Source organism: Plutella xylostella, chromosome 5 (genome assembly GCF_932276165.1).
Source record: "Plutella xylostella chromosome 5, ilPluXylo3.1, whole genome shotgun sequence".
Taxonomy (NCBI): Eukaryota; Metazoa; Arthropoda; class Insecta; order Lepidoptera; family Plutellidae; genus Plutella; species Plutella xylostella.
The window spans coordinates 294491-320025 of NC_063985.1; the positions used below are offsets into that span (position 1 = coordinate 294491).

At 42.7% G+C, this 25535-nt stretch overlaps 1 protein-coding gene across 1 annotated transcript; it reads left to right on the forward strand.

Annotated features, from left to right (window-relative positions):
* The first annotated feature begins 5045 nt into the window (after window positions 1-5045).
* Window positions 5046-24010, forward strand: LOC119692376 (Down syndrome cell adhesion molecule homolog). Its single transcript, XM_048633168.1, has 13 exons — window positions 5046-5079; window positions 5294-5420; window positions 5823-5995; window positions 6415-6597; window positions 15180-15368; window positions 16513-16701; window positions 17781-18068; window positions 18506-18638; window positions 19027-19181; window positions 19969-20169; window positions 20597-20725; window positions 22327-22450; window positions 23058-24010. The coding sequence occupies exons 1-13, from the start codon at window positions 5046-5048 to the stop codon at window positions 23107-23109; spliced, it is 1977 nt and encodes a 658-aa protein (XP_048489125.1). The 3' UTR covers window positions 23110-24010.
* The last annotated feature ends 1525 nt before the right edge of the window (window positions 24011-25535 follow it).

A 25535-nucleotide genomic window follows, 5' to 3' on the forward strand; every position in this document is an offset into this window, starting at 1 on the left:
ACAGTCAGCTCGTAGCACTGTTGTAGCCAGCTCGTAGCATTGTCATAGCCAGCTCGTATCACTGTCGTAGCTAGATCATAGAAATGAGGTAGCCAGCTCGTAGCACTGTCGGAGATAGCACGTAACACTGTCGTAGACAGTTCGTAACACTGTCGTAGACAGTTCGTAGCACTGTCGTAGCCTGCTTGTAGCACTGTCGTAACCAGCTCGTAGCACTGTCGTAGCCAGCTCGTAGCAATGTCATAGCCAGCTCATATAACTGTCAAAATATAAAGCTAGTAGCACATTCGTAGCCAGTTCGTAGCACTGCCGTAGCCAGCTCGTAGCACAATTGTAGCCACCTCGTAGCACTATCGTAGCCAGCTCGTAGACCTCTCGATTGAAAGTCGACATCAGTTCTTATCCGTTCCCCACGGCTCTATTAACTTATCCAACCATAATTATTTCCTTAATTTCCCCCAGAGCCGGCCCACTTCGAGTACTCGTCCCGCAACATGTCGGTGAAGCGCACGACGGCGGCCACGCTGCAGTGCGCCGCGCGCGGGGACGCGCCGCTGCACCTGCAGTGGACGCATAACATGAAGAGGATTGACTTTACTACTTACAGGTAGTGTACATTATCGTGCAATTAATAACTTTTACCAAGATCTTTTTTGCACCTTTCTACTAGTTTTCCTACACCTCCTGTAGGTTGGCTACCTTTTGTACACTTATCCTACTATAATATTATAAATGCGAAAGTTTGTGAGTATTATGTGTATGTTTGTTACCTCTTCACGTCAAAACGGCTGAACAAATATTAATGAAATTTGGTATGGAGTTCGCTGACACCTTGTATTAACACATAAGCTTTTTATCCATACTTACTATACTTCCCATGGGAAAACTTTTTGAGGCGAAGCGAAGCTCGCGGGAACGGCTAGTTTATTATATTCGTGAAATAAAGCGTAAATAAATAAGAACTGCAATAACACCAATATTCTGTACTTGGCTTTCCTCTTTCTTTCACTATCGGCTACCAAGGTCCATAATTAAGTATAAGTACTTAATTTTCCTATAGCAGGATGCCTGACTGGTGACATCTAGCAGCTGCTATATACTAACTTCTTTTGTTCTCGGGTACAGGGTATCAGTATCGGAGAAGCGGTCGGAGGGCGGCGCGAGCTCGCAACTGAGCATCGCGCACGCCGAGCGCCACGACTCCGGCGTGTACCGCTGTCGGGCCGAGAACGCTTATGGACGGGACGAACTGCTGATCTACCTTGCTGTGCAAGGTAATTACGAATCTTAATGTAAAGAAATAAGAGCCAGAGCGCCATGTCTCCGGCGTGTACCGCTGCCGGGCCGAGAACGCGTATGGACGGGATGAGCTGCTGATCTACCTCGCTGTGCAAGGTAATTAAAACTCTTACTGTGAATTAATAAGGGTCAGTGTGCCACGACTCCCGCGTGTACCGGTGTCGGGCGGAGAACGCTTACGGATGGGACGAGCTGCTGATCTACCTCGCTGTGCAAGGTAATGAAGACTTTTACTGTAAATAAATTAAGATCAATATAGTACACAGAGCTCCACTACTCCAGAGTGTACCGCTGTCGGCCAGAGAACGCTCACGAAACAGCTCATTTACCTCGTGATAATGTGTCTTATCGTATGGAGATAGGTAAATAAAGGTTGTTTTTTTGTCAGTAACACTGTCCATATGTCTCGAAAATCATCCTCTTTGAACCTGTCATCTTACTCGTACATACTTACTTACATATAGCTTAGGGCTACAGACATTCTTTGCCACGGTTCCCTATCTTGAGCCGCCTGCTTCACTCGGGCCCACTATAGTCCTGCTCTCTTCATTGATGCTTCAACGGATCTTCTCCAGCTCTGTACGGGTCTACCTGGTCTCCTTCTTCCGCTGGGCTGCCACTCAAAAGCAACTTGAGCATGGTTACAGTCGTGTCTTCTCATCAAACATAACTAAGTCCATAATTCATTGCAGAGTTCCCCGACGCCCCGCACGGGCTCCACGTACTAACACGCGGCGCGCGCGGCGCCACGCTGGCCTGGGCGCGCGGGTACGACGGGAACGCGCGCGTCCGGACCTACCGCCTGCAATACCGCGTGGTAGGAGAGAGACAGACGACGGAGAGGGACGACTGGACCGACGCGCCCACACGGGAGGTGCCTGCTGATAGGGTTATTGAGAGGTAACAAATCTGAACTAAACATAAATAACGAAATTATATAATTATTTATTAATTATGTTTACTGGCACTCATCCAGAGAGTAAACGTTTATAGCTGCTTCATACCTATGTTTTGTTTGTATATTACCAGTTTCTCATAAATGCCAGTAAGAAAAATATAAAAAAATATTTTTTTTGTAAAACGTTGATTGGCCAGTCAGATTAGCGTCCGTCGCTAAATGCTGCTGCGCCAAACAATAATGCATGTGACAGAATCTTGATGACTGTAATATACCCCACCAGACTCCTCCTACGCATCCCACTGCACGACAACATCTACTATCTCCCTCTACACTTCCAGACACGAGCTCTCCGACTCCCTGGAAGCGTCCACGCTGGAGTACCTGGTGGAGGGGCTGCGGCCGGCGACCGCGTACGCCATGCGCCTCGCCGCCGTCAACAGCATCGGGGAGAGCGAGTACTCTGATGCTGTCATTGTGAAGACTATGGAGGAAGGTAGGGTGTAAAGTTTATTATGACCCATATCTAATGCTAAAGTATTGTGCCAAAGGATTTTCAGCGATGCAACCTTCTGGAAAAATATTGGTTGCATGGGCATATTCAGAGCAACGTTAGAAAAATAATAGGGTCTTGTAAGTAAATGCGTCAAATTCATTTTAAGCACTCGCTAAACGTAGATACTTGTTTTGATAGTTAACGTTTATTTAAAATCTAAAGTGACTGCACACTAAGGGTTAAGACTCCGGTAGGAAGCAAATGGCTGAAACGAAGCACCATCATGAGTCACTCTAATATGCACCCCTGTTTGTTTTCAGCTCCGTCCGAGCCGCCGCATAATGTGCAGGTGCAGGCCACGGCGCCCGGGGAACTACTCGTCAAGTGGCAGGTAATGCTTTTACTGAACTCAACTTAAGGTTCCCAATTTTTTTTTGTGTTTAAAATGTTTGGTTTATAATTCCTGGTAGGTACACTTAACCCCTTACATCGAAATAACTTTCCACCCAAAGATTGTCTGGAATAAATCGCTTTAAGCGATAAGACTGCCATTTGTACATAGGTATGTGTTAGATTAAATTTTTTGTAATGATGTCCATGTTTTTGAGTACAAATAAAGAATATCTATCTATCTATCAAATATTGGCACTATGTCTTCCAGTAGCAAACAAGAGATACGAGTATACCTAATTAAAAATAATTATGCTGAACCTATTAGTAGTAAAGTCGAAATAATCTACTAGCTCCCCTAATAGTGATAGAAGCTCTCCATCATCATCACCCAGAAACCATGGTAGGACCTTCATAATTTCTAAAGTGAGACTTCATTACCGTTGAACTTCTATTTACAGTCACCACCACAAGACTCGTGGAACGGCGAGCTCCTCGGCTACGTGGTCACATGGGGCGCTGACGCGGGGGGCGGCAACAACTCGCAGTCACTGACGGTGGCGGGGTGGGGCGCGCGCGAGGCCCTGCTGCCCGCCGCGCACGCCGTGTACCGCGTCACCGTGCAGGCGTTCAACGCGGTGGGCGCCGGGCCCGCCTGCGCGCCTGTCACTGTTACTGCTTTGGAAGGAGGTGAGGAGGTTTTCATAATTTATGGCATTCATAAGTTTGTTTGATTGTTTTCATATCGTCATCGTCAAGAGATGATACGAGCCTATCAGCTAGGCTATCAAGTTAGTATTCTGTTATAATTATGTATCGATCATAGAATAGTATCTCTGAGCAGTGAGCACCTGAACAAGCAAGAGTCAATAAAGAAGAAGTAAAGAAAATTCTATGGCTTCTTATATAATACTAATAATAATAATTTATTATTAATAATAATTTTTCTTTATTAAGATAACTAAGATCCAATTTTGGTTCTTATGACAGTATCTTTATCTTATCCAATTTCGAGTAATCGCTAAAGAGCCCGTGAACCAAAACACAATTTAACTCGTGTGTATGTACCAGGAGCTCATTGTATCGTGGATGTCACTCCATCTCTCTTCCAGTCCCAGAAGCGGCGCCAGCGCGCGTACGCTGCGAGGCGCTGTCGGCGCAGTCTCTGCGCGTGTGGTGGGAGCCCCCGCCCCCGCCCGCGCCCCCCGCCGTGAGGGGGGGCATGCTGCTCGGTTATGAAGTGCTTTATGAGGTGAGGAAAACAAGTATAGTTTATCGGGCGAGTGAACTTGGTAAATGGCCGAAAAGAAACAGACATTAAGTGGGGTACTCCCAGGCTAGTTAACATATTTTAAAACATAGGGTTTGAGCTTATTTTTCTGTGCACTTATATCAGTATAATGGTTCCTCTGGATAATTTCTGAAATTATGTGATTTGCATTTATTTCCCATGCAAGAACTTGGGACTCTAAGGCTTTTCTTCATCATTTGGCATGCATACACATAAATGTTAGTATAAACTTGTTTCTGATACTTCTTCTTGGTATCCTAGCACCCCCAGTGGGGTAGAGGGCACACCTGTCTTTCGATAGCAACCAACTTTACAGTACACCGAAGTCATTCTAATTTCTTGCATCTCTATATATCGATAGCGTGGCGCCAAGTCTGTTCGTAAAACGTAATTCCAACACCTGATTCATGTCTGACTATATCCCTCTCCTTCCAGCTAGTAGACTCTATCGACGCGCACTCGGAGTCTCGCCGGTCCGGTGGGTCGGACGCCGTGTTGACGTCGCTGCGGCGCGCCGGCAACTACTCCGTGCGCGTGCGGGCCCGCTCCGGCGCCGGCCCGGGCCCGCCCTCGGAGCCGGTTTATTGTAGCACGCATGAAGATGGTAATTAATTACACTGTCAAAATCATGATTATTGAGGCTGCGTGAGACTATGTGGTTTTATGGGCACATGGCACATATGAAGAGGCCTCTCTCCAGCTGTGGTTGGTTACTGGTTGATAATAATGATGATAAGCTCTTTTGTAAAAAATACTGAAACTTAGGCCAACTCAGTAAAATACCTCGTTTTCTGTCTGTTATATTAGTTTCAATAGGCTCACATTGCTGGTTTTTCTATGGTTCGTCCGTCATCCACAGAAAACTGGTCCTAAGAACTTTGTAAGAGGCTTTAATTAATTATTGCATAACTGTTTCCAGTGCCCGGACCTCCAGCAGACATCAAGGCGCTGGCGAACTCGGAGGACACGGTGATCGTGAGCTGGCTACCTCCCACACAGAAGAATGGAAAGATCAAGCACTACACCGTCTACAGCCGGCCACAGAGGTACCATCATCCAGCTTGCCTTGCCTTATTTAGGCTCAGCTTTTTGCGTCATGTCTCACCAAGCGGTGAGACGGGTCTATTATTCATCATGCCTTTATTCTCTCTAAAAAAAAATCGTCATGCTGTTAAGCTAAAAAAATATGATGCAGAAAATCTTCCCAGTCACAATTCTGTTCAGTTGCTCCCAACGGTATTCTACCACTTCAGGGTCTTTAGCTACGCCTTGCGTAGAAGGGAGGACGGCTTCCCCGGGCGGTGAATTACCTGTTCCACTGTTCTTTATACAGGATGTTGCAAAAAGGGTATACTAAGCCGAAACCTACATGTGCAGCATGGTATATCTGCATCTGAACAGTCAAAAACAAATATCCATTCATTCACCCACTAACCCCCCCTCCTCAGAACGGGCGCGCACTCGCAGCAGATAGTGCTCCACAAAGACGACTCAGCGGAGTACTGGGCCGAGGTGCGGGGCCTGCGCGAGCACCAGCTCTACGACTTCTGGGTGACGGCGGCGACCGCCAGCGGGGAGGGCGACATGAGCGCAGTGGTGGCGAGGAAACCTAATGCTAGGGGTCAGTATGCAAGTTTGAAGTATTCTGGGCAGTCAGTGAGTTAACGGGTGCGGTGATAGGATAATAATTTCACCGCGAGAACGACCTAAGTCACTGGATAAATTCACCATAATGAGAACCTTAGTTATCGATACGAAGTAGAATAAGTACCTATGTAGCTGAATGATCATTAATAAATTCGGGAAATATCTGAGTGAATGAGTCTGCATGTAATGTTTTCATCTAAACCCTGCACGAATTGAACCTCCCCGAATTTTGTATCAACTTTATGTACGTCACGTTAGGCAGTCAACGACTGACGCTGTTCTTACTGGCTGATCTCTTACCACACACCAATAAATAACTCAGGTGTGTCACGGGAAGTTGAAGAATATCATCAACAAGACCACGTCTAACCCAACTTGTTTCCTGCTCTCCAGCGCCAGCAAAGATCACCTCCTTCGGGCGGCGCACGCTGGCGGCGGCGGGGGCGCCGGTGCGGCTGCGCTGCGGGGCGGCCGGCGCGCCCCCCCCAGTGCGCTCGTGGGGGCGCCGACGCCCCGCGCCCCCGCTGCTGGCTGATCCGCGCTTTGTTGTGGAGGGAGTTGACTTGGTTATACTCAGTAAGTTTAATTGATTGTTTCTATAGTAGAGATTGTAGTACAAATCGAAAAATTTAATAAAGAAACAAATGTTATAGAAAATATTAAATCAAAGGAGATACAACTAACTAATTCTATACCTCAGGGAAGCGTACTAGGTTGCGTATTATTTTTAATTTATGTAAATGACCTCCCAAAATGCTTAGATAAAGAAAACTCGGTATCGGTATTATTTGCTGATGATCTGTCTATCCTAGTAAAATGTAATAAAAATGAAAACTATGAGAAAAAATTACAAGATTGCTTTGAAACTGTTGAAAATTGGCTTCAAGACCACAACCTTAATATAAATTATAAAAAAACTAAATTCAGATCTTACCAAAAACCTAATTTAGACATTAAGGGCCCGTACAGGGTGACGTGCCCCGCCAAATTTGGGTTTTCAATGCTCTTCACACAGCACACGCAGTGACACGCACACATGTAAGTTTGCACAGTGGGTCATAAACTTTTACTCGCCAACTTTATTGACAATTATTTTCAAGTAGTGATTTGAGGGTAAGTATAATTTTTAATTACACTGGTAAGCACCAGGAAAGAGTAGAAATTAATAGGGGTGCCACTTTTCTCCATACTCGGAACCCGATTAGCTTTCTAAACAAATGTAGTATTTACTTACTTGTAGAAAGGTAACTACAGGTATTAAAGTGTAGATACTAAGCCGAAAGGGGATGACTCAACTCAAGGGGTCATTCTGAACAACTTTTGTTCTACGAGTTTTGCAAATTCGCGAAAAAAAATATTCGTTTTCCATGGTAAAAAGTCACGTGTCATCAAAGTTTCTATGAAAAAGGTTTTTTTTTTGTTAATTTTTAAAACTCGTAGAACAAAAGTCCAGAATGACCCCCTGTCTCACTTGTTTTTACCCGACTGCCGAAGGAGGAGGGTAATATTTTTCGATTGTATGTTTGTAAGTATATTTTTTGGTAGCAGAATAATATTTTTTCTTATTTTTAGGGTTTTGTACCTCAAAAGGAAAAAAGCAACCGTTATAAGATCTCTTTGTTGTCCGTCTGTCTGACTGACTGTCTGTCACCGCCCTTTTTCTCAGAAACGGGTAAAGATATCAAGCTGATATTTCGCATAGATATGGGGAGTACCCCAAAAAAATATTGGGGTACTCCCTCTCCCATACAAGTAAATTGGGGCTGATATTTTTTCCGGTTATTTTGATGGTGTAGGTAGGGTATCGTTGAATTGGTCTTTTAATATAATAGGTATAAAAAAAGGTTAAAATATAATTATTTCGCTTTTACCCTTAAATTTGGGGACCACACCATAGACAAATCCTAATTAAAAAATGATTTCAATAGATGGCGTGTTTTTATGTTGGGTAACTCAGAATAAGAAGTGATGATATCTCAGAATAATAATGGTTAATGGTGCTATTCCGCTGAGCACCGAAACCGGTGGGACACAAGTGAAAAGTGGCGGTTCCCCTCATCTCGCATAATCTTTATTGACCAAAACTCATTTCGCATAACTCGTATGGTCTAAACTTTTTTGGCCGAACCATCACTTTGCCAAGAATTATGTGGCATAAGGCTCGTTTCGTCTAAAACTCTTTAGGCACAATCTTTAAACACCTAAGTTTCGTTTGCTCAAATGTATGTTCGTCTATACCTATGTATAATCTTGTTTCTCCTAATGTTATCTTAATAAATAATATATTAAGTATGTAGTAAATGTACAAATTGTGGTATTTTTTCTCATACATCCCGAAAATCACGATATTGAATGATTAAAAAATCGAAAGTTAACGAGCAATACAACATACATTTATAATACACATACAATAATTATTACAAACCCCATGAGATCGAAACCTAAAGATAGGTGCGACGACGAGCAAAGCGAGGAGTAGCGTGTTAGGTGCACATGTTCATCAAAACCAAAGCGGAGCGCAGCGAAGCGGAGCGGAGCGTTTTCCAAACAGCGGAAACAATACAAGGCACCAGTTTGCGCTATAGACAGACGCTCCGTCAAAGTTAAAGCCAAACAAATATTATTACTTTGTATAAACCTATTATTAGGCTATTCAAGATTTGGCCATACCATTATTAGGCTAAACAAGATAATGCGAAATAACTTTTTACTAATCGAGATTTATGCCATACGATTTTCGGCGAAACGAGACTTTGACCAAACGTTACTATGCAATACGAGATTAGGCAAATAAATCTTGGGTCAAAAAAGGTAGAACCGAAAAGTGGTCATGAAAATGCACTAGGGTAGACCCTGCTCCTAGAACAGGGCATGATTTTGTGATTTGTGTGCGAGGATGGAAACTTTGAATATTTTCTTGATTTTTTTATTATTGATGCAATAACATATAGTATTTTTTCTGAGTTACCAACCGAAGTCACCCCGTGACAGGGTGACTAGATAGGTACTTCTGCAAATTACGCCATCTATCGTTGGTTTTTTTAGTAACTACTGTATATAGAAGAAATTCCGTCATTATCAATTTTACGTTACGAATGAATTTAGTAAACCCAGTAAACCTAACTAATCCAGAGGAAACCTAAAATATCTTTCTGTCTCTCTGAAAAACATACTTAATAGCCCAAACTCGATGCTTTTAGCTATTAACATCTTTGAAATAAAATTCAGTCACCACCTTGTTACTGCCCTCATCAGATCCTCACGAGACCATTCCTCAACCAGTACCATGAGACTGTGTTTTTGATGAATCCTAACCTAATTCGAATTAGAAGTTCCTACGTATTGTCATCACTTAGATCCATTCGCTATATTCCTGCTCCTCATCGGACCTTTACGAGACTGTAATGTCACGCGAGAACATTGCCCACTATCTAATTTAATTTAATGTATTGAATATAGTGTAAGAATTATGCTTCCTCAATTTCAAATCAAATTATGTTGGTGTCATAAAAGTTGAAAAAGTGCAATGACAACCAATGTGCAGTGATTTTGTATCTGTACACGAAAAGATCGCGAGCTGTCAGTGCTGCCTAAACCGACGTGACCCTTCTTTGGAGGCCAGCGGCCGACTGAGTCAAACGTCGCTTGTGTTTATGATTTTATAACACAGAAAGCCGCCATAGATATTTGTATGAAGATTTGAGGGAAAAAAATTGCCCAAGTTTGTTATTAATTTACACAAAATAGGTGTGTGTTTATTTAAAAACAAGGTATTTAGCGCCTAGTCCAAGCATTTATCTTTATAATTTGATAAGAATCATATGAAAATTCTTTATAATTACGACACAGTTGTTACAATACGGGAGTGTGATTTACTGGTTTTTCGAAATTAATTTACAGTTATCCATAAGCATTTACTTAAATTCGAATGATTCAGCACCTAGCTAGACTCTTCGGCTACCTGTGTGATTTTTTTCAAGGCTGTAGAGCATCATTTACTATATAATTCTATGACAATGCCAACCCTCGATTCCCTATTGCAGACCCTTAACTTACAAATAAAAAATACAAACATTGACACAACAAATTCATTCTGTCTACTAGGCATCAATATAGACACTCACCTAAATTGGAAGAGCCATATTCATAAAATTAAATCCAAACTATTGCAATTCATATATGCATTGTATCAAATAGAACGTAGTACAGATACCGCCACGGCTCTGACGGCGTACTATGCGTACGCTTACTCCCTGCTCCGATATGGAGTCATGCTGTGGGGAAATAGTGTAGATGCAGACCAACTTTTTATAATCCAAAAGAAAATCATCCGAATAATATCCCACATAAAAAATACACAAAGCTGTAAACCGTATTTCAAAAAACTACATATTCTTACTCTTCCATGTATTTACATATACGATATCAGTACTTTTGTATTTAAAAATAAAGAAAAATTTCAACAGTTTCGTGATACACACAACATTAATACCAGGAACAAAAACAAACTCTATCTGCCACCTTCTAGAATAAAAATGCTTAACGAGAGTCCATATTATATGGCTATCAAAATATATAACAATCTTCCCATAGAAATCACATCCGAAACCAATAGCTCAAAATTCCACAGTAGACTTAAAACTTTTCTCTTAGACCGTTGCTTCTACTCGATCCAAGATTACATAAGATATAAAAGTTCAGATAAATATGATGTAGGGTAAAAGTACTAGTAACTGGCAGTTTAAGCGACTAGCAACACAAAAAAATATATTAAAAATAAAGTATTGCCCTGATTTAAGCACTGGTAGGCTTGAATTACTGGCAATAAGATGACGAACAATTATAGGCATAAATGGTAAAGACAAATGATTAATATTCGATTTTAATGAAGTTTATATCCACTACCCCCAAAAAACCTAGTAACTGGCAGTAAAAATTAGTAACTGTCACATGATGTTTCAGTAACTGGCACCTTTTAAAAAATCATGCAATTAGGTCAATAAGTACTCTAAAATCAATAATATATTTGATATTAGGTAATGTACAATTACCTGTCTAGGTTTTGTACCGGTAAGACTCAAAATCACCGTTGTAATGGTCGACTTCTACGACAAAATGACAGTATAAGTATGCGACGAATCGTGGATCCATATGAATGCAACAAATCGAGAAACCCTTGGATTTGGAAACGGAAATGGAGAAAGCAAATGCTTGTGGACCTTGATGTATTCATTCAGCAGCTTGGTAGAAGTGACCTGGCTAAGTTGAAGACTGCTGACGGTAGTATAGTTGCCTCTAAGCTGAAATTTCTTGAAGAAATTGAAGGTTTTTACGGCTTTCAGCTTCACATGCTCTGGGTAAAGACAGAATTAGTAAAGCTCTTCTGAAAGCTATTATTATTATTGTATATTTTTGTGTCTAATTTATAACTTTTAGTTCATAACGTTTAGTTCATAATTTTTAGTTCATATCAACTTTTAGTTTATATCAACATAGCATAAAGCTCTGCTTCTATTAATTTCGTAATATGTTTGTGTCTACACGCCTTTTGGGTTAATATCTAGAAAAGTATTTAGAATTAAGTTACATATTTAAAATTGATGTTAACCTGTTGTGTAAACCTTAAAATAAAATAAAAATAAAAAAACTATTCTCGAACAGCTTCTCTCTCTGCTCTCGAAGCTCTTTAACCAATTTTGTTTATAAGTGATGTTTTCAAGCTGTTTTATAAGGTCATCACGAACCGTGTTTCTATCAAGTTCGTCAAGGACTATAAGATAGCCTTTGATTCCATTTAGACCTGCGCAGTTCTGGAATTCCCTCGTTGTAACATGCATAGCGGCCTTAATGCAGCAATAGTATATTATGTCTACCTTGGACAGTCTATTCGACTAGGCAGAAGGAACTTCGAAAACGAAGCTGTAAGGTGCATACTAGAGATGCCACGAATATTCGGCAACTATTCGGTATTCGGCCTATTCGGCCAGTTTTTTCAGTATTCGGTATTCGGCCGAATAGTAAGTAGTATTCGGCCGAATACCGAATACTTAAAAAAGTAGCAAATATCTTACAAAAAATAATAAAAAAAAACAATTTAATCGAAACATTTAGCTATCAAACAATAATTTATTGCGAAAACCTGAATACAAACTCGCGCTTGCGACAGTTGCGCTTTTCTTCATAAAATATACAATACCTGCTACTGAGACACAGGTATTTTTTAACAAAAGGTTTGGCTACTGATTCGAGTTGGCACAACTGGTGGTCAACCAGTTATACGGATCTGCCGTAAGATTAAGAACACTCTTTAAATAAAACTTTAACTTATTGAATTATACTGGATCACCTGCCGAATATTCGGTGGCCGAATATTCGGTATTCGGCTGAGAGCGCCGGCCGAATATTCGGTATTCGGTATTCGGCCAAATCACTATTCGTGGCAACACTAGTGCATACAATAAAATATGTATTACTGGATTGGACTGCATAAGGGAAGATTTGACAAATTTTCACATAAATGCCTGAAGACAAAGGTCTTCAGTCAATGCGTCTTACTGGTGATGACGTATGGATCATAGACGTGGACACTGACGGTTGGACTGGTCCACCGAATCAATCAGCGGGCATTGGAAAGATTGGTGATTCTTTGAAGGACCATATCAGAAATAAGGTAATCCGTAAGAGAACTTGAGTAACCGATATAGCTCTTAAATTCTGTATGCTCAAGTGGCATTAGGCAGGCCATAGCTGCCGAAGAACCGATGACCAGTGGGGCAAACGCGCTCTAGAGTGGAGACGACGAACAGGCAAGGGTAGCGGCGGATACATTCGGGCCAGCTGGACCAACGACCTTATAAAGCTGACCGGTAGTGGCTGGATGAGGAAGGTCGAGAACAGAGTGCAGTGTCACTGCTGGTGAGAGGTCCAGCAGTGGACAATTACAGACTACTGTAGATTGCCTTGATTTTAGTCATTTTTCTGAAAAGAAACATGAAAGAAATGTTTACCGCACCAGTAAGTGCCAGTTATTGGTGCGTAAAAAAATGTATGCAGATTAGTAACTGGCACCCCGTGCCAGTTATTGAAACCAAGCTGCCTAGACACTGGGGGTTTTTACAGTGTACTTTAAATCGTATTTTCTGTCGATAGAAGGTATAAAATAGCTTAAAATCACAAAACCCAAAATATTAGTAACTGGCAGGGGGGTGCCAGTTACTAAGTGAAGATATAAATTACATTTCAGTAACTAGCACCCTCAAATATAACTCAAAAGCAACTAAAATCACAGTGAATCGGGCTATTATGATATCGTTTAGACCTTCCCCTACTTTTTTGTTATTGTCACACTATCAAAAACTTATTTATTTTCGCGAAAACAGGCCATACAAATTTTGGTGTCTCCTTAACCCTAGAGTGCTCGCGCTATGAGCATTTTGCCGCCCTCAGCTAAGAATGTTTATTATTTTGTATACTATGCACTCCTCAAGGTCCAGCGCCTATGTAGCTGACTTCTCGGTCTTCTGCTACATGTTACGTAAATTTGGAGAAATTCAGTGCATAGGTTACGGCAGGACGAGAGAATTGAAGAGAGTGTGTCGCACGCGGCGGCAAAATGCTCACTGCGCGAGCACTCGCGTCAGTAAAATTTTAGTAATTTTTTTTTACAATTGTAATGAATATTGTTATTTTTTCAGTGTTTTTTGGTAATAACAATGTAAATATAATGTAGGTATGCATCTATTTCCGTTTACATTCGATTAACGATATTACTTTGTTAATTTACTAACGAGTTAATTTTACGAAGAATTTACCTGGAAAAAATAGCTCTGCCCATAACTACACCACGTATAACAATAAAATCTCACATATGGACAGTACATAAGTGTTTTTTATTGGTTCGGTGGTACAAGTCTCCCGTTTTGTACCACCAGACCAACATAAAACACCCTAAAGAAGAGAGGGTACATGCATATAACTATGTCCATATAAGAAAAATAGTAGGTCAAAAAAGGGTGCAATACATGAAGAAAGTTACTGTGCAACGATCACTTTGTGTTCATGTTTCAGGACTGTGTTGCTGAAATAAATGCTGTAGATGACGATAACGTCTAATTTTTTTTAATAATTTTGAGTTTTGTTGATTTTGTGTGGTTTAAGACAAATTTATACCTGAAAGATCAGATTTTTTACCAAAGCATGAACGATAGCTCATATAATGGACAATTATAGTATAAAATCTATAAATATTACTTTCTCTAATACCATATGATTAATTTTATTCAAATTATATACATTTATAAGTTTTCGTAATTATTAAGTGTCCAAAAAATACATTTTGATATGGGCGGCAAAATGCCGCCACGCGAGCACTCGCGTCACAAAAAAAGGCGCGACTACTCTAGGGTTAAGAAAAACTTAACGCACGTGCATTTTTTTGGCGATCTTCGCCGCTTTGACTGAGATAATTTCCAGCGCCGGAAAATACCCACCTAGCGGCGTAAAATTAAACTATAATATCAATGAATAATTGGAGATTGCTGTAAACACATCAAAGATGGTCTTACTATATCCAAAAGCTTAATATATTTAGTTTTATAGTCAAAGTGCCAGTTACTGACACATGCCAGTTATACCACGATTTACCCTACTCTCTTAATAAGTTGATTATCTAAATTTATTATATGTTTTATTATTGTGTTTACATTGAATTGTTCTTTTTTTTTTAGTTAGATTGTAAATGCTAAGTATAACTATCTTCTTTAGATATAAGGACAGACAACACTGTCACTTTGCAGTGCCCAATATGGGTAATCAAGTATTAAGCACATCCCTATATTGAAGATCTAATGTACACTTGATTGCAATAAATATTTTGATTTTGATTTTTGATTTTGTCCTAGTAGAGAAGTTTGAAAGCATTGAAAATTTATTTTAAAGAAATAAATCAGTGATTGGGCATACGTTTAACATGCATTTTTCACTCAACATTCCATACTGTAGGGTGAAACTCTCTGTTACATTTGGTCCTTCGAGCCGGATACTTTATATCGTAATCCCAACGCGTTTTTTTGCGAAGTAGACCTCGTTTGCTACAGCAACTTTTAACATAAACTGTTAAGTCCCCCGAATTAATTTGACATCTTGTACCTGGCCCCCAGAGCTGGACCGCTCCCTGTCTGACAACTACTCGTGCGTGGTGCGCAACTCGTGGGGCGAGGAGCGCGCGTGGTGGGAGGTGGTGGCGCTGCTGCGGCCCGGCCCCGTGCGCGCTAGGGTGGCCCCCGCCGCCGCAACAAGACTGCTGGTGGAATGGGAGGCCCCGTATGACGGGGGTGCTGCTATCTTGGGTGAGTGTTTTGGTGTTATGTGAATGCTACGATTGTGCATTGCATTTTTCTGAAATACCTACGTAAAATTACTTGACTTCGGCCAGTACAACCTTTGGTGACTAAAAGTAACTTCTCTAGGTTGGTAAGTAACTAAGTAGTTTCATTCGTCGGGTTGATTAACCTGGCAACGGTAAGGTCACTGATAAGTGGTGGGAGGTGCTGGCGCTGCTGCGGCCCGGCCCCGTGCGCGCCAGAGCGGCCCCCGCCGCCGCAACAAGACTGCTGGTCGAGTGGGAGGCCCCGTATGACGGGGGCACTGCTATCTTGGGTAAGTGTTTTGGTGTGATGGGGATGTTGGGTTTGTGTGTGAGATCTGTTGTTTTTATTGGAATAAGTAAAATGTCTTGATCAGTGACACATTTGAACTGAAAGTTGCTTCTTCTTCAGAGTTGGTAAGTTGTAGCTTCATTCGTCACGTTAACACGGGAAGGTCACTGATAGGTGATAATAAGTTACCATCTATTAGCATTATTATTTAATTCTTTATTGCACAAATATAAAAGCATTCTACTAAGCTGCTGAAATTAACCGAAATTAATGAAAATATCGAACGTCCGAAATTATAGCAGAACATTAATTATATCCAAAAGTATAGACTAAAATACAGCTTCTTACTGAGCCACTTGGCAAAGACACTGCTATTATCCCCAGGCTACACAGATTCTGATAGGGTGGCTCGCAATGGTCTACTAAATAACTCAAAAAAAATAATAAAAAAAACACGCACTCACGCCTTGTACTAATGTACTCCCTTGCGGGGTAGGCAGAGGTGCATTTCTGCACCCACTTTTCGCCAGAGTGTTACGTTAGTCCCAATGTAATAGGGGGCGGGCCTATTGCCATTTTACGGGCACATCCAAGACCTGAGAACAAATATCTGTGTTTAAACAAATATCTGCCCCAGCCGGGAATCGAACCCGGGACCATCGGCTAAGTAGTCAGGGTCACTATCACTAACCACTACGCCATTCGGTGGTCTTGTACCTCAAATAATAAAAATTATATCCCCAGTCTACACTGTCCAGTATCTTTTGCCACGGTGCAGCGGCTCACAGTGGCTCTAGCAAACAACTCAAATGCACAAAACAATTTATATCCCCAGGCTACACAGTCCAGTACCTCCGCGAAGGCCATTCGCACTGGTCGGCGGCGGCGGCGGCGGGCGACGCGCGCACGCTCACGCTACAGCGGCTGGCGTGCGGCGCGCGCTACCGCCTGCGCGTCAGGGCTAACAACGCCGTGGGTAATGGCGAGCTGGGAGAGGAGCTGGTTGCTAACACTAAGGGTGGACGTGAGTAGTTGCTTCATTTTGTAGCAGTCCACTGCTGAAGGGCTAGCACCGGGCGCATTCAAGACGTGACAAAAGTTTTGCATCGCGCTCACTCATACCGCGCAACCGCCAGTGCGACGGAGAACTTTTGTCACGTCTAAATTTCGCCTCGTCCTAGCCTTTCTGGAAGTAGGCCTCTCCCAATGCACGCCACAGGATGCGATCTGTATCTCAATATAATATTCAATGCTTACCCTAAAAACACCACTACATATAGGTACCATCTATCATCTATCTGATTCAGTAGGTTCCATGGGCATCAAAAGCTACGTCCTCATGATCCTATTCAATGGTTAGTTCGTACTTTACTTCGATAGGAATTTCACAAATATTAGTTCCTTACTTACATATGAAAGTGGCGTTTTCTATAGAAGGAAGTGTTTGGTGGACTAGTGCCGGTGTCGTTCACTACAGCTTTCTTAAATCTGGCCAGACGATTACGGTAGATATCTATTGTCAGCAACTGCAAACCATGATGGAAAAGCTAGCTGCTAAACAACCGAGGCTGGTCAATCGCTCTAGGCCACTGCTGCTTCAGGACAACGCTAGTCCACACACTGCACAACAGACGGCTACCAAATTAGAGGAGCTTCAATTAGAATGTCTTAGACATCCACCGTACTCTCCGGACCTTGCTCCAACAGATTACCATTTTTTTCGCAATTTGGATAACTACTTGCAAGGAAAAAAATTCAACTCCGATGGGGCAGTCCAAACCGCCTTCAAAGATTTTATTGATTCCCGCCCGAATGGTTTTTTTAGTAAGGGGATCAATGAACTACCTATGAGATGGCAAAAGTGCATACATAGCAATGGTACATACTTTGATTAAATTAATATATTTCATTTAAAAAAAAAACGACTTTATGTTCCTCCTATAGAAAACGCCAATTTCATATGTAAGGACCTAATATTTACGAAAAACCTGATAGATTATAGCGAAAGTTTAGTAGTATGTATACCTAGACCTAGACAATATTATTTAACTGTATAACTTTGTCGTCATCCGTACAATAATTAAAACCAATAACATATTCCAGCATCAAAAGCGGCTCCAGAGAAGGACCTAATATCCACCAACAACACCTGCGTCCGACTGAACCTCCTCACCTGGGAGAGCAACGGCTGCCCGGTCAGCTCGTTCCAGGTCTCCCTCCGCGAGTTCGAGGACTCCGCCTGGAGGTCACTGACCGTGCCCGCGCTGACGCAGCCCGTGACCGTGTGTGACCTGGCGCCCGGGACGTGGTTCCATCTGAAGGTGGTGGCGACAAGCACGGCTGGGACGACTGTTGGAGCGTATTATTTTGCAACGCTTACGGATGCTGGAGGTTAGTGTGTTGTTACTTTTATATCTACTACTTAGATGATAACATTACATGCAGACTCATCACTCAGATATTTCCTGAATTTATTTAGGATCATTCAGCTACATACTTATTTTACTTTGTATCGACAACTGAGGTTCTCATCGTGGTGAAATTATCCAGTGACTAAGGTCGTTCTCGCGGTGAAATGATTAGCCAATCAGCGTTTAACTCGCTGACTGTCTAGAGTGCCCACTACGGAAGGACACGCGGAAAAGAGTTAACCCCACGACGTCTTAGCATTAGAATATGACCTCTATTACCAGCCAGTACTGTTGAACCTAGGCTTCTCCTAAGAGCGCTGAAACACTGTTCTTGGCATTCTTCATCCTCTAAGCTCTTAGCTACCTCTCTGTACGCTAAGCTTGCTATATATAACCGTTGTTTTCTCCTGCTCCCAGAGCGCATCCCAGCACCAGCCGTGTTCCCGCCGGCGGAGGGCGGCGTGGGCGGCGCCCCGCTGCTGGGCGCCGCCGCCGCGCTGGCCGCCCTCGCCGCCCTGCTGCTGCTCGCTGCTGTGGCCTGGAGGCGTAGGTGAGACACTAGCTAGCGTTATAGCTTAAGCATTAAGCGGTATACCTTATCGTATGAATCGGAGACATGTTACACAGATGATCGATGCAGCTAATGCCAGAGATTTCCATTATTACTACCTCTGTCTTATGGAAATCTAGTCTTGGAGGAGGTTCATGCTCAGGAGTAGACTCTGAACAGGCTTCGTATTTAGCAGTCAGCTCATTACACGGTGACGTCGAATTTGAATATAAGAGATAATGTAAGCTAAGTTTGGAGGCCTCCTATTATGTATTTTCTGTTTCTGTCGACGGAACAATGCTTTTTAAAAGATGAAATTCTATTTTTTTTCCGATTTTCATTATACTTTACAATCTTTGTAGCTAAAATCTGTATTTTCTCTTCTCAGCAACACAACAAAGTGCTTCCGTAAAGGGTACCAGCAGGGCGAGATCTCGGAAGAAGAAGACAAGTCGATAGAGAAGAGAGACAACCACCGCAACTGTCAGCAAGTGTACACCTCCTCGCCCATCAAACATCCCGCCTCGAAGAAGGACCAACAAGGTTAGTTTTCATTTAGCTCCTTAGCACATCATAATGATTGACCAAAATTCCTTGATAATGTTAGGTCAAATGAAGATAGTCCTGAATTTGGCAGCTATTATAAAACGTTTGTTTATTTATTTATTTATTTATTTAAACTGGAACACCAGCAGCTTATACAACTAACATTTTTAAGACAGATATTAAAATTATAATTTCGTTGTACAAGCCAATTAAAGGTGTACACAACATACTTAAATTATCAATGACAACTTAAAATAAAAATTTATATAAAATTAACAATTTTTGAAGTTAAATAAAATATATAAAAGGTTTTTCTAAGTACTAAGTACAGAGATCACAGTATGAACACAAATATTTATACTTTAAAACTAAAACAAACAATCAGATAAGTACTAAGAACATTTTTTCATACATTGAATTTTTTTCTTAAAACAATAATAGGAATCGTGAAAAATGTCAAGATTATCATTATCCAATTTGTTGCTATAAATGTTATGTAGATCACATAGCCTATTTACTGGTGAATGTGAGCCTAAATTTGTACGCGGTTTAGGGTTTGTACCCTATTAAACTAGCAAACTATTCATTCTTGCAACCATTTACGGTTGGTTAGTTTGACAAAGCACAAAAGTTTTACAGCTGCCTTCTTCACGACTATCTAAACGTTCGCCTTAAATCATGCTGGGCTTTTATCTAACAACCATCAAATTTTGTACAGATTTTGTACTTGAAACACAAAATTGGCTTCCACTAAATACCGACCTACTTGTTTATCTTTCCACAGAAATGTACGAGATAAGTCCGTACGCGACATTCAGCATGTCTGGCGGCGCGAGCGGCGAGGGCGCGGAGAGCGGCGCGGGGGCGGGGGCGGGGGTCGCGGGGGGCACGCTGCGCACGTTCGCCCGCGAGGACGCGCTGCTCGCCGCCGCCCCCTCGCGCCCCTCGCTGCACTCGCATAAGCATAGCTCCTTTAGTAATGCTGGTAAGTTGCTGTTAAAGTTTACATCCTGAATACGGTCTTTTACGGCCTATGACCTCTAGGTATTATCGATTAAGGTTATTGTAGGTACATCCAGAAGGATGGCTCCAGTGCGAGTCACACTTAACTACTCCTCCGATTATTACAGACTAGCTGCGCCGCTCCCGCGCACTTCGCTTTGCCTGAAAAAGTTTTCCTATGAATTCCGGGATAAAAAGTAGCCTATGTTCTTTCCCAGGGTCTAGACCGTATGTATACCAAATTTCATTCAAATCCGTTCAGTAGTTTTGGCGTAACAGACAGACAGACAGACAGACACAGTTACTTTCGCATTTATAATATTGATGTCACTCTTAAGTCCTCCTCATTTCAGATCCTTCTTATTTTCGCTGGCTCTCCTATTAGTAATAACTTATATCTACATCCACAGACGAGTACACTCTGTCGCGCGCGATGACGCTGCTGGTGCGGCGCTCCGAGTCGGACTCGGACAGCAGCGCGTCACCACCGCCGTGCGCCGAGTGCAGCTCGTACCGCGTCCCCCCCGGCAGCGGCAAGGGTCAGTCTAGTGTCCCCCTCCACAGACAGTGCAGCTCGTACCGCGTGCCCCCCGGCAGCGGCAAGGGTCAGTCTAGTGTCCCCCTCCACAGTGCAGCTCGTACCGCGTGCCCCCCGGCAGCGGCAAGGGTCAGTCTAGTGTCCCCCTCCACAGTGCAGCTCGTACCGCGTCCCCCCCGGCAGCGGCAAGGGTCAGTCTAGTGTCCCCCTCCACAGACAGTGCAGCTGGTACCGCGTCCCCCCCGGCAGCGGCAAGGGTCAGTCTAGTGTCCCCCTCCACAGACAGTGCAGCTCGTACCGCGTGCCCCCCGGCAGCGGCAAGGGTCAGTCTAGTGTCCCCCTCCACAGTGCAGCTCGTACCGCGTGCCCCCCGGCAGCGGCAAGGGTCAGTCTAGTGTCCCCCTCCACAGACAGTGCAGCTCGTACCGCGTGCCCCCCGGCAGCGGCAAAGGTCAGTCTAGTGTCCCCCTCCACAGTGCAGCTCGTACCGCGTCCCCCCCGGCAGCGGCAAGGGTCAGTCTAGTGTCCCCCTCCACAGACAGTGCAGCTCGTACCGCGTCCCCCCCGGCAGCGGCAAGGGTCAGTCTAGTGTCCCCCTCCACAGACAGTACAGCTCGTACCGCGTCCCCCCCGGCAGCGGCAAGGGTCAGTCTAGTGTCCCCCTCCACAGACAGCAGCTCGTACCGCGTCCCCTCCGGCAGCGGCAAGGGTCAGTCTAGTGTCCCCCTCCACAGACAGTGCAGCTCGTACCGCGTCCCCCCCGGCAGCGGCAAGGGTCAGTCTAGTGTCCCCCTCCACAGACAGTACAGCTCGTACCGCGTCCCCCCCGGCAGCGGCAAGGGTCAGTCTAGTGTCCCCCTCCACAGACAGCAGCTCGTACCGCGTCCCCCCCGGCAGCGGCAAGGGTCAGTCTAGTGTCCCCCTCCACAGTGCAGCTCGTACCGCGTCCCCCCCCGGCAGCGGCAAGGGTCAGTCTAGTGTCCCCCTCCACAGTGCAGCTCGTACCGCGTCCCCCCCGGCAGCGGCAAGGGTCAGTCTAGTGTCCCCCTCCACAGTGCAGCTCGTACCGCGTCCCCCCCGGCAGCGGCAAGGGTCAGTCTAGTGTCCCCCTCCACAGTGCAGCTCGTACCGCGTCCCCCCCGGCAGCGGCAAGGGTCAGTCTAGTGTCCCCCTCCACAGTGCAGCTCGTACCGCGTCCCCCCCGGCAGCGGCAAGGGTCAGTCTAGTGTCCCCCTCCACAGATGGGCCACCAAAGGACAGTGGGCAGAGGGCAGACACTTACAACCGTTTCTCATCCCTGTCTGTTGACAGCAGCCATCGGATCAAGTCATGCCAATTTTCATCACTAAGTCAACAATATTCTTTACCTACATACAGGATGGAATTTCCTCACTGGAATTTCCTTTACCATTTAGATTAATGTCCATAGTGATAGTAGCTCAGTATTGTATCTTGCCTACCAGGTAACGAATCACTAAAATTTGATAATGATTATAAAACGTGTCCATTTCTCGGGAGACGGGACTGCTCGGAACTCTTTTCACGCACTATTATTTAGAACTTTAACCTTCAGACCCGCATAACACTACATTAACATTCCAGGCGAGGTGTTCCGTCCGCTGACGGACTCGTCCGCCGAGTCGGCCGGCGACGCGCGGTCCCTCGCCGCCCGCGCAGACAAGGCGCGCCGCCGCCCGCGCCGCCACCACACGCCCACCAGCTCCAGGTAAACGGCATGTACCACCCACCATCCTTATCATCATTAGCTTAAGATTTAGACACGATGTTCGCCAACTTAGCTTTCTAGCTGGCTGCATGTGTGGATTAGTTGTTTGTAGACATCTGGACAACAAAAACCAGATGTCATGTTGACTAGCTCGGGGGTACCCTGGTTCTTTTCAGCCAGGTGCCAAGTTAAGTCGCGCGGGTAAGCAATGTACGAATTAAGCCCCACCAAATGACGCATCAACTGTATTTTATATGCGACCAATGCATCAGGGTGCACGGTAGTCAGCCACTGACGCTTTATTTTGACTAGCTTATCCTTTCACCACGGTAATAAACTCTGAAAAAGCTCTATTATTTTTCACCGATACAAGAATAAGCTGCTCAGTCTTTTCATGTTTCTCGCTGACAAAGTTTAGCTGCATAGTAGCGACACCTGTTGATTCAAAGTAGGACTAGTAAATTATCCAGTCCCTGTTAAAATTTACCCAGCGGTGGCTACAGCTAGCGGCTGTGTGGCTTTCAGTATTCAGTGAGTTTGAAGTCAATTCCGGTAGATGGCAGTAGCTACCAGTCTGAAAGAAATTATAACTTTCTCTTCTTTCCAGATATCAACAGCGACAGGAACAGGAAAGGCGGGATTTTACAATACATGTATGAAGACAAGACAATAAAGACTGCTAAAAGCAAATTAATAAGGTTACGGTACCTATACGATAGCAAATTTAGATAATATTCGATTTAAGAAATAAACAAAGTTAGATAATGTGTACGAATCTAAATAAATTTTATGTAAATATACTTACTAATAATAATTTATGAATTTTGTATGTACTAAAATGTGGCCTAGGTATTGCATTTGGAGTTTTAAATGACGTTTCGAAAGTATGCTTAGGTTTTTACAAAATTTTATATTCGGTGGAAAATTATTAAGTAGGTAAGTTTAAAATTAATACCACGTTACATTTACGGAACAATCGTTTAATTCCCACAATATTGCACGATCAGTAGTCTATAGATTATTGATTATTTACAGAAATAAATGATTAAAGTATTAATAAAAAATAAACTTACAAACACTTTAGCCATAGATCTGAGTAGAGCCATTCATACTGTAATATTAAGTACCTACATAATTAAATTACTATTGTGTGTTCCATACCCTATACAAACCCATATTCTTATTATGAAAATAATATACACAACTACAAATTATTATACCAGTATTAGTTTCAAATGAACACGGTTGGTACCTACATTATATTAATTTAATCCATAATCTAGAAATTACTATTATAGGTACGACCTAATTATTATTATCTGTATAATAAGTACCTGCCTATGACTTTTCATAGAGTAACTTACTTATGGGACTTTTTATTAGTTTACTCTTGTGATCTTGCAATGAATAACTGAACATTACCTACCTAGCTGCCAAAACCTAATCCTAAGAAATGTAATGTTATGAAAGCGTTATTTTCAAGAAACTTATCACTGCCTTTAATTTTGTTACGTGTAAATAAATAAACGAATAAAGATGAACGTTGACTATAAAATATAATTATGTAGTTTTACTACTCGCACCATTATACTCACTCAGATTTTACTTTTCAGATCCTTAACTGTATTAATTAAAAAATAGGTAGGTACTAAACTTAAATCAATACATAACTCCAAATTCACAAATTTTTTGAAAGTTTTAATACCGGTCAAACATTTTTAAAAAATTGTATGTGGGTAGGTTAATTTTACTTTGACAAGAGGTCAGTTGTTGTCAACCTTCGTCTGGTTGAATACGGCGCGGTCGCGATTATCGGAATAATTGTGAATTTGGAAAATATCGGATAAATATCATAAGTTGCCATTAGGCACTATACTTGTTTATTATACTATAAACGGACAAGTGAATTTTGTGTGTGAATCTCAAGATTTATTTGGATTTCTCAAACATCGAGGGCCCTCCACGCCGAGCCTTGGACTGTAGACGTACTCACGTGACAAATCCTATCATAATTTATTTATAATTAATGTTATTTTATATATCTATTTTAACAGTAGAAAACATCGGTCGAGCGATATACTATACCTTACCCCACGAAGCGCATTGTGTGTCAGTGTGTCCTGAGTCGCGTAGTTATAATCTTTTACGGTCACACTTTACAAACAGTACTTTGAACGTACTTCGAAGTATAAATGCACACATGAGCGTAACGTAAACAGATCGCCTTTTTTCTTCTGTCAACTAGGCGTTCACGAGCTCGTGATCTACTGGATGACAGAAGAAAAAGAGGCGATCCGTTCACGTCGCTAATATGTAGGTATGTGCTGTGACCTTTAGTAACTATTTAGAACTTATGCTTATCTATAATAATATATACGCCTACATTATGGTTAATATTTTTTCCTACCGGACTCATTAATTGGGACATTTATTGTTCGGTTCAATTGCCACACGGCAGCCGCGCCACCTCCATGATCGTTAATTCGCGCGACCGCGAGTGTGGCGGGAGACTAATAGCATCCTCCCATTGGTCAGTACACCGCTTTGATTTAAATTTAGAATTGGGACGTGTTTGGTCACAATAATAATGTGGTTTGGTTAGCATAAGTATATAGTTTTTGATTGGTACTTACCTACTCGTATATAAAACAACTAGTACTTACATAGGTTAGTACTTTATTTACAGATTATTCACAGATAATTAGGTTGCCTACTTATAAGACTTTATCGTTCAGTTATCGTAGTAGGTACATTCTCTTGCTAGAGTTTCATTTCACAGCATTTTCACCTACACTTTCCTTTATGATTAAAAATATATCTGAAACTGGCCTGAAATTGGATTCACTTTGAGGTCAATCTATAAAATGTTGATTGCCTAATTGCCTATATTTTTTATATTATGAATCTCCCCCACGACGTGAGTGCCAGAGACAGGTCAATAATAAGATAACGTCGGCCCGCGCTGCCTCGACCGACTGTCATAATTAATTTAAGCGTCCGCGTTTAGCTGGAGACCGGCCAATCGAATTAGTCCGCCGCGCTAACGATTCAATACGACCAGGTGGAACCCTCCACTCAGATTGAA